At 38.9% G+C, this 10,527-nt stretch overlaps 1 protein-coding gene and 1 non-coding gene across 5 annotated transcripts in view; both read right to left on the bottom strand.

Annotated features, from left to right (window-relative positions):
* CUNH8orf37 (chromosome unknown C8orf37 homolog) overlaps nt 1-5,289 on the bottom strand; it is a 29,012-nt gene extending 23,723 nt beyond the window's left edge. For 2 of the 4 annotated variants that reach the window (XR_003047686.1, XM_015593038.2), the window contains exons 1-2: nt 4,605-5,289; nt 200-287 (exon numbers count right to left, since the gene is read on the bottom strand). Coding sequence is in view for 3 of the 4 variants with exons in the window: in XM_015593038.2 (XP_015448524.1) it covers nt 200-287; nt 4,605-4,759 (243 nt within the window). In the remaining variant the exon portion in view is untranslated. The remainder of the gene's footprint in view (nt 1-199; nt 288-4,604) is intronic. The other 2 variants (XM_025050138.1, XM_006916672.3) reach the window with 2 other exon arrangements.
* Nucleotides 5,223-5,304, bottom strand: TRNAS-AGA. The gene has a single exon. It is a non-coding gene; the product is annotated as a tRNA-Ser (tRNA).
* Nucleotides 5,305-10,527: the final 5,223 nt, after the last annotated feature.

Below are 10,527 nucleotides of genomic sequence, written 5' to 3'. Positions count from 1 at the left end.
GAGAAATGAACAGCAAAACACACACTAAGAATTTCTAATAGTTTTTCTACAACTCTAAGTGGAATAATTTACTAAGATGACTGTATTTCTCAGAATGCAAAGGACTGCAGATGCTTGTAGATTCTATAAATTTTCATACTATTCTAAACATGTCTTGAAATAATGAAATATTACTGCATATTTATAATACTTGACTTACAAAGGGTTTTTTATCAAAGTTGGGCTCTTCAAATATTTCATTAATAAGACTGTCAAGATCATCTTCTTTTTTAAATGTTTCTGCTGATCTGAAAAACAAAACAGCTGAAGCTTAAGAGGAGATAGCCAGTATCCGAAGAGTATTGTCTAAATAAAGTCCATTATTAGAGTTGATAACAGAAGGATAAATGTGATGTTAATTTTTTCCTTCTATAGACATAGCCTAAGTTTGTTGAAACAAAAATGTAGTTTTTATCAGTTATGAATTCACATATGTACTTTACTATCTTATACGTAACATAAGACATTTAAAGCTATATGTTCTATTCAAGAGAAAGCTGGGCATGTACTTTTCTAACATCAACCATTTATTTAAAGAATACAAAATATGTACAATTTTAGCAGAACCTGAGAATTTTAAAGATAATTTTAATCAGTCTTTCTAATTTTTTTCCTAAGGGTTTCTTTGTAAATAAAATAACCAAATCTTACTAGAGAAGCCAAAGGTTATATAATCAAATGATCAATACAAAAAAAGCAATATTCGTTTGATAGAATATTTCAACTACATTTCTCCCTTCTGCGGGTAAAGCAGAATTATAGATACAAACTGTTATTGCATGGAACTTCTATTTAATAGCTGACATTTACTGAATACTTCTATATAGATGAAGAAACAGAAACTGAGAGATTCAGAAACTCACTCAAGGTCGTAATAAATAATGGGAGAGGCTTGGAATTCAATCTAGGGAAGTCCGTATACTTAGCACTAAACAAGATTAACTCTCTTTAGAATTTATATGTTTACAGATGCTGTACATCAATTTTATAACTTCACTGGACCATTAGATTATTTTAAAAGACAGGTGTTTTAGTCAAACTCCAAATTTAGAAATGTATTAATCTGAAAAACTCTTAACATCAGAACTGTAGCCCTTTGTTATTACTTGAAGTAAGACAATTACTCCGATGCAAGAAAATCTAGACTCCTAGTGAAATCTAGTGAATGCCTGATTCCATCTACTTCCCTGCTTTGCCTCTTTAGTTGTTCCCTAACTTTTATCCTTAATGTTTTCTGCTCTGTACTGGCCTCTTCACTTGCCTTTAAGTATGCTTAAGACTCTGCTTTTCAAAGAAACCCTCAAAAAAACCCTCCTGAAGCTGTCACCTTCTCTTACGAATGAAGAGCAGTCTGTATTCACTGTTTCTATTTCTTTACAAATATCTGGATTTAGCATCAGCTGGTGACCTGGATGAGGGTTTCTCAACCTTGGAACTACTGACATTTAGGGTCAGATGATTCTTTGGGGTGTGTGTGGGGGGAGGAGGGGGGATAGTGGTGGCTGTTGTGCATTGTAGGATGTTTTACAGTGTCCCTGACATCCACCTATTAGATGCCAGTATCAGACCCTTCCCCAGTTGTGGCAATCAAAAATGTCAAGACATTGCCAAATGCCTCGAGTGGTAAAAGTATCATTGGCTGAGAACTACTGACCTACTTTAAATGTTCTAATCTCTCTGAACCTAAAACATGTTATCTGTAAAAACACAGATCTAGACAACCATTTAAAACTTCCAGGTGCAATATTCTATCTCTGACCTTTACATCCCTCAACTAAAGAGAAGCTCTTCTCTTAGAGGTCACTACTGCCCAAATCAGTACACTCAATGGCCTTTCTCAGTCCCAACCAATCCTTTTTAATCTTTCAGAAGCATCTGACATTGTTGGGTACCAATTCCTTCAATTTCTTTCATGCCAACAGGTTGTAGGATGTCCTCTTGAAATTCTCTCCTTCTTTGGTGTTTATGATATACTCTTTGCGTTCTGCTCTCTCATGCAATTTCACAATTTCAAGAATCAGATGCATTCAAACTTTACCAACCTAATCAGTACTATTAGGGATCCAAACTGTCCGTTTACATAAGATTCTGGTCTGCTGTAAGATCACACAAATACACTTGCCTATGCTTTGCTACAGAAATGGAAAAAAAAAAAAAAAGACATCATTTCATTGAGAACTCATACAAATTTTAAAGAACAGTGTAATACATTTTTTGTATTTTTTTGTCTTCTGATGCTATAATAATCTTAATCAAAGGTTAATAAACATTTATTTATTCTCTCTATACCTTTGCCTCTTTTTTCTTCTTAAATCAAATTTTGATTTAAGATATAGTTTCTGTGAAAAATAAAAGGTATATTTTATAATTCAAAAGGTATAACTGAAACCCACAATTAAAAGTGAAAGGTACATAGGAAAACTTAAATCTAGATCTACAATGTCCTGATAGAACTGGAAATAGGACTTTGGGAAAGTAACTCTTATTTCTTAGTCTTGGTTTGGTTAATGAAAATGGGGATAACAGTATTCACCTCATTGGGTTGTGGAAATTAAATGTAATATACATAAAGCATTAGCATATAGAAAGGACTTGATAAACGTTGGCTATTTTCATAGCTATTATCTAGGAGGTTATGAAACTACCTGTAAATAGAACCATCTGTATCATCCTGAACCACTTTATTACTATCGCAGTTCAACCTCTTTTTTAAAACCAATCATATATTTCTCTTTATCATTTTGAACACTTCAAAAATTTGCACGTTTTGACCACTTACATTAGTGGTTGTTCCTGGTATCCAGATGTAGCATGGCCATTTATTTTATCATTGCAGAGCTATCATTTTAAGAGACAATTTTGGTATTTTAAGTCTTATAAGGAAAAGACACAGACTACATCGCTATACAATTGGCAGGTAGTCTCCTGCTAATGAATTCATAACATAAATTGGTTTCTAGCTTTTAAATATCAATTTTGCTTCAGGACAAAATTTTAATGTTTGACATTATATACCAGATAGGAACTGTATTTAGTACTAGGTTTAGGGCCTTTGTTGCTGGATTTTTTTTTTTTTTTTTTTGCATTAATTTACCTTTGCAACTACACTGCCAAATGAAAAGTTTTAACACATGACAACAATCTTGGTTTGCTACAGCTTATATAAATGTATTACTGAAAAATCTGATGTAGTAAGGTAGGATGGGGTGCTAGAAGCATTATGGATGGATTTTAGTAGTACAATAACAGGCCCGTGAAAGAGGCATAAAAGGATCTGTGCTTGGAGAGGATCCGCATTAGCAGCCCTTTCTATTTTAAGCTGCCTGATCCTACCCTCTGTATGCTAGTTCTCCTAAAATGAACAGGGTCTGGAAGACTCTTTGATAATCTGTCCCTATTCCGTAAAGTAAAGAATAAAAACAATAAAAGAAACTACAAAGTAACATTGCTGTGGGATAGGGATGATAGATGTGCTGGGAATGAGTACCTAAGGCCAGCCAGCATATAAGATAATATACAAATTAATGAGTGATATTTGCATACACATCCAATCAAAGGAGCGTCAGCCCACTCAAAGTAGTCAGTTGGCTCTACATTTATTTTTTAGAATGCTGCCCAGCACTCAATTAACTTTTAGAACTTCTGTTTCTGAACTTCAGAATCCTTTCAATGTATTTATCTTCCGAGGGTGAATTTTTGTAAACAAATATATGTCATTAGAGGCAAGTCTCCTAAATTGAGTAACAAACGAAGTTGAGTAATACTTCTGGGAAATCACATATGCACACCAAAACAAAAACCACAGATGCAGTCATAAATTAAAAAGAATGCCTTTCTTGGGTTGTTCCAAAGCTGCCTCTGTGTAATTCCACAAGCGTCTCCAACTGATAGTAGCAACAATTATTGCAGGTCACTTTGAAGGACAATTCTTATTCTGACAGAAAAATTTTGTTTGTTTTTGGGATTGAGGGGGTAAACAAGTCGAAGAAGTAAATTCTACTATTTAATGATTACACAGAAGAAAAAACAGACAAATTCGAAAGGTAATTTTTCGGATCAAAACCCAAAAGACTTAAGAAATTTCCCCAAATTCTCTGAGCTGAAGATAAACAAAAATCAGCTAATGACAACTAGAACGGAATCGTTTTCTCCAACAATTGGTCCAACTATAACTCTAATTCGAGAATGGGGTCAGAGGTTGAGGTTCTCTGTGCCGACACCTTACAGGGGTACTAGAACCTCTCTCATGGCTCAGAAGAGGGCGCCTACGCGGCACCCTCTCTCCTTACCTCCTTCAGGACCCCCTGGGCTCTGTCTGGTAGAGGCCGTGGGCTCTCAAAGGCGGGGCCAGCTCTCTGGGACTTGCCCGGAGGCGGAGTCGGGCCTGAGTAAAAGGCCACAATCCTTGTGGACCCGGAGTTGAGGTGTGCACGGCCAAGGCCGGGGTATGGGGAATTGAGGATCTGGGCCCAACCAGCGAGAAGAGCTGGAGGTCGCGGGCGGAGGGGCGGTTTTAGGGCTTGGAGCAGGCTTTACCAGACAGCCCACCCCTCCCGCCCGTTAACCTGAGATTATCTTTCGCCTTCGCTCGGTTCCGGTCGTTGCTGAGGATGCCGCCGCCGCAGCCTCTGGGCCGCTCGATCATGCTCAGGCTCAGTGGGTCTGGTCTGCAAAACTTGGACTCGACCTCATCCAAGAGCTCGTCCAGGTCCTCCGCCATCTTGAATCGTTACGTTTTTCTCTCCCCGGTTTCCAAGGGCAACGCGAGGACCCGCCGCGCGCGCCCGGAGCCGCGCCTAACCCTGCGCAGGCGCGCGCTATCCCGAGGCGACCGTGGTGTCCGCGAGGCCTGGGTTCTCATGCGTTCGCGCAAAAGGACGCTATGAGTGCGCGAGCGCTGGCGGCGCAGCGCTCCTCGCAGGGCCGAAGATCGGAGATGTCCCTTCTTGCGCCATATCGCGACGCTCTCGTTTCCTTCCAGGTTTGGCACGTTTCAGTCCCATCTCCCCCTCCTGGGGCCAGATTGTAATTACAATCACACGACTTCCTACTTCCCTCAGCCACTCCTTTTCTGGCTTCATTGAGGGTCCTTTTGTAGTTCAGCTGTTTAAAAATTCCTCGAATAATGTGTAAGAAAATAGGGAACTCTTGGAAACGAAAACATTAGCAAAACAGTACCGTCCCGTAGTCGGCAGGATTCGAACCTGCGCGGGGAGACCCCAATGGATTTCTAGTCCATCGCCTTAACCACTCGGCCACGACTACTGTTGATGTAAATTTTGGCAGTGAAATCTCTATAGTCTATGCAAAAGTGTCTATAGTAACATGTTTAGATGGGGAGAAAAACATTGTAAAGTTATTTTGTCAGATAAGAGAATTTTTGAATATTATGGCGCTAATAATTTTAGCTCTTTGCATAAATTATTATGCAAAATAGTTTTAGAGCATATAGTGTCCAACCTATTTTTCTTTTTCCATCAGAAAAAACTGAGTTCTAATCAAATCTCTAAAGTTAGTCAGAAACAGGAGAGAGGGAGGAAAACTCAGAACTACTGTACACGTACTTGCGGCAGTAATGGGGCTATTTTCAGGAGGGAATCTGGAACCTTGGGGTTGCTGAGCAGGCTTTGGGCGTCCTTGTGTTTCTCCCAGCTCCATTCCCTGGCTTAGCTCTTAAAAGAACAGCTCACAGGGCTCTTTTACCTGCTAGGCACTAAAATGCTAATACCCACAGATTAAAATTCACTGTGCAAAGTCAGACTGTCCCAATGTTCCATAAAAGCACTACTTTGAAATGTGTAATGCGTGATACAAATGTAAGAAATTGTCATTTAATGATAGTCCTATAAATACTATGCACGATGTAACCTGAACTTTGAGTGTTTTTAAAGTGGGGTAGCAAAGGTGTAGGCACCGTAGGAAACTGGAGATAGTTCAATCCAGATGACTTAGTAAATTCATTTATTTGGTTTGTTTTTGTTCAAAATATCTTTAATGTCCTTGAAGAGCACACTGCAGTGGCGTGCTGGAGCGAATGGTACTTGCTCATTAGTGCCTACCTTTAAATTTTCACGAATTTTGGGAGCCAGTTGTGAATGCAACGATTATTAAAAATTAACTGTATAGAACAAACTAACACTCAATAACCACCATGGTCTAGTTATTTCACTACATTTTACTATAATTTATGCTGCCGAGATTATCTACATCTATTGTATCTGAAATACTATACAATGGGTTGCTATTGTGAATCTCTTCTTAATTTCTCATTTAGTGATGTCACTTGGGTAGCTTAAAATCAGCCTTTGGCGGGGGAAAGCTTCAACTGGGAATTTGCAAATGCTGCAAAATAATGGCTTTTTCTCTGTAAGAGCTGCTTATGAAACATTTACCAGCACACCACTTAATATTACCTACCATCAGATCAACCTTGAATATTCCCAGCAAGGCAACACTCTCCTTATCTGTAGGGCTGCTTTGGTTTTTCTCCCTGCAGCTTTGTTTTAGCGATTAGAATCCTGGCATATTGTATAATTTCCCACTCAATTTTTTGAAGGTTTTTTGGAGGGAGGGGCGAGAGAGGAGTTTTTGTCAAGTTGCCTTGCAGGGTAATTGTATTTGGAATTTTCCTCCAGCGGAAAGACAGGAATAAGCCACTTGATACTGAAGTTGCCTTTGCAACATGGTTCCAGGGGGAGTAATGCATAGTTGCCATCCAGTTTAACAGGCTTAAATTAATGATTTGATTTTTCTCTAGAAAAGATACGGTGGTATATACCAGTATAGTTGACTGCTGAACAACATGGGAGTTTAAGGGTACGGACCCTCTGTGCAGTTGAAAATTCTCTGTATCTTTCACTCTCCCAAAACTTAGTTGTCTTTTGGTAGCTGCAGGGGATTGGTTCCAGAACCACCCACAGATACCCAAATCAACGCATACTCAAGTCTCCCAATATAAAATGGTGTAGGTAGGTTAATGCAAACAGTCGGCCCTCTGCATCCCTGCTTAAGTGGGCCTGTTGAGTTCAAACCCATGTTGTTCAAGGGTCAACTGTAGTTGAAAGAATCTATTAGCATGTAGATTTGCATAAAGGACTGTGAAAAGATGAAAGAGGAAAAGTTTCTAGTTGTGTGTTTTGTTTGTAAGAATATTAGAAAAAAATGGGAGCTTGTTTCCTTCATTTTAATAAAAAGCTTAGATAGACCATCCAGAGGTTGGTGTTTTCAGAATTTCATTTATAGCTCATTCAGCTCTCCATCGGGTCTCCTGACTTTAGCAGTGTTGTCTTTCTGCTGTGCCTTAGAAAGAGAAAAATCTGCATCTACAAGGAGAGATGCCATATATCACATAGGTGCACTGTAAAAAGATAGATAGTGAACTATGAAAAAATCTCCAGATGTCAGGAGTGATACCGGATGTGTTTTGGTGGACTCTTATTAAACAGTGGAAATGTATGTACATGATATGTATACATGACTTTGGAAGATTCTGCATTCATGAAAATCATATTATAAGATAATTCTTAAAAAACCATATTACAGTAATCCCCTCTTATCTGTGGGGATACATTCCAAGACCCCCATTTGGTGCCCGAAACCGCAGATAGTACTGAACCCTAGTTATACTATGTGTTTTCCTATGTATACATACCTATGATAAAGTTTAATTTATAAATTAGGCACAGCAAGAGATTAACAATAGCAACTAATAATAAATTAGTTATAATAATAATTATAACAATAGACTGTAATAAAAGTTATATGAATGTGGTCTCTCTCAACATATCTTATTGTACTCAACCTTCTTGTGATGTTGTGAGATAATAAAATGCCTTAAATTGAGAACTTTCACATTTTCACTTAAAAGAAGCACTTTACCACTTCTCTTTGGTATATCAGAATTGCCAGCACCACTACTCAAAATAAGGGTTGCCTGAACACAAGCACTGCAATACCACAACAGTCATCTGATAACTGAGATGGCTACTAAATGACTGACAGGTAGGTAGTGTGCACAGCATGGAGATGCTGGATAAAGATATGATTCACGGCCTGGATGGGATGGAGCAGATTTCATCACACTACTCAGAAAGGTATGCAATTTAAACCTTATGAATTGCTTATTTCTGGAATTTTCCATTTAATATTTTTGGACCACTGTTGACCATAGGTAATTGAAACTATGGAAAGTGAAACCTTGGGTAAGGGGAAACTATTGTATATAATCCCTTGATATTTTCTTTTTGTTTTCCAAAGTGAGGAATCTTATTTATTACCTCTATAATTGTTAATATGTGTAAACCGTGATGTGAATCTTTGTCCTCAGTCTTTACTCATTTTGGAAAGCACGCTGAGTGTCAGATGTTTCATAAAAGAGTTTTAGCCAGGTGTCTTCAGATGATACAATTATTAAACATGGTAAAAGGGGCATGCCATGTATTATTACATTTACTTAGTATTCCAAGAAAGTGTTTTTGGGGTAAAGTTGTTCAAAATAAGAAAACAAAGTCCTGTTGGCTCTTCCAAGAAACTGGAAAATGCTCTGAGCATGCCTTGCTAGCACCATTCTAAATGAGTTAGAAGTGGCGATACAGCTGGTTCTGTTGTCCCACACAGCTCCAGGCCAACTCCTTCAGTTGTTAGGTGTTTTATAATCCTCTTGGCTCTTCATATAATGAACTGCAAGGCCTCTTTGAATTCTCATGTACTTGGGTTAAATTTCCCCAGCCCTGCTTTTCTCCCCACACATCGCAGACCTTCTAAATAAACACCCACACCTGAGCAGTGACAGCGGCGTGAGGGGAGGCATCCTCCCAGAACAGTTGCCAACCTCCCAGCAGCTGATGCTATGGAAGAAAAGGAATAGCACTGAGGCAGCTCCAGTTCTTTTAAGTGGTCCCTGAGTTAGGCCCCGATGTCATGTAGGTAAATTCAGTCCAGAACTCACAGAATCTTTATTGGAATTTGTACATCCATCTCTCACAGCTGTGGAAAGTTTAGACTAATCACAACTCTCACTGGGATACTATCATCTTCGTAATTTGAAAAAGGATCAGGAGCCTGCAGGCTTGGAACATCTTGAGAAAACTCTGGCCCTGAAATACATCATCACACGTGGGGGACACCACTTGCGGCATCATCTCAGAGAGCTTAAGAATGCTGAAATCAAGTATTTCTCTGGTGCGGTTTCAAGTGGCCTGAGAAATCTGAGAACTGTTTTTTTTTTTTTTCTTTTTTTTTAAACTGCAAAACAGATTCTTTCCTCTTTCATCAACCCCGTTGCTGTCAATGTGTCCAACGTTAGGTGCCAGAAGTGAGCATAGCCTTTTAATGATAGCAATGCCAAGGTTAACATGGCCACCAGGGGCTCTCTCAAGAATCCGTTAGGGTGTATTTTGATCCACAAACACGTTCCAAAGGCGTGCACCTCCTTAGTCTTTGTAGCCTCAGTACATTTCTCTTCAGCAGCCTGGATAAAACTTGTCACTTTTGTCAGAACTTCTTGTGCTTTGGGGACATGATTTTTCATTGACCCCATGTGTCCATATGTTAGGGCTAGGTTCTCAGTTGGTATTTGGGAAGCAGCCTCTGACAGCGCAGCGGCCTAGTGAACTACAGTCATTTGTTCAAAAGGATAGTATTTACAGATGTGCTATAAGAGTGTAATATAATTTTTGACCCCACCCAAATGGATATTTTGTCGCCATCCACATAGCAACCAACAAACAGATCAGTTTGAGGAGGCAAGTGCTAATGAATGTCACTCAAACTAGTCAACCCTCTGAGTAGTCAGTAATACAGCCCTTTTTTGAGGCTTTACCATTAAAAAGTCCTTTTCAATTCTACAGTTCATTGAGTACAGCTCCCTCTTCCTTTCTCCTTGTCTCATATTATTTTTTGCTTTATGATTTTCAACCTTCAGAAAGTTAAACCTGATTCAATGAAAAATAAGGGACCAGCTGGATGACTACAGAGGGGATTGTAAGAATTTAGCTAGGTGTTATAATGAGAGCAAAGTGAAGACCAAATCGGTGGAGTCAATCGGAAACGTCTCACAGCTCTGGGCTTGGTCTTAGTAGCACCTCTTGGTCTCCCATTTCCTCGACTGGCCATATTGCCTCTTAGAGAAGAATCCAGGGTTTTAAGCAGACAAGTTCGCTGTATTGCCTCAGGCATATTTCTACACATCAACCAATCTTTATGGTCTTACAAAAGATACCTGTAGGTTTTTTGAAATCTAAAGATTCTCTACCTACACAAAAAGCTCATGGAAGTTCCAAAGGGTAAAGCCAAGAGAGGTATCTCCTTTACAGTGAACTTCCCGAGGAATATCTGGAGGCTGGAAAGGACTTTAGTGATTACATATAAATCTCTTTCATTTTACAGGTGAAGCAATCATGGCTAGAGAAGTGAAACAATTTAGAAATTCTTTGATTATTAAGAGACTTTCATTGCAACCATTCATTACATTGTCTTATTTTGTTATCA

The sequence above is a fragment of the Pteropus alecto genome, unplaced genomic scaffold, assembly GCF_000325575.1.
Source record: "Pteropus alecto unplaced genomic scaffold, ASM32557v1 scaffold164, whole genome shotgun sequence".
NCBI classification, from domain to species: Eukaryota; Metazoa; Chordata; class Mammalia; order Chiroptera; family Pteropodidae; genus Pteropus; species Pteropus alecto.
Note: the sequence above shows the minus strand (reverse complement) of the source record. Positions and strands in the feature narration are given on the sequence as shown.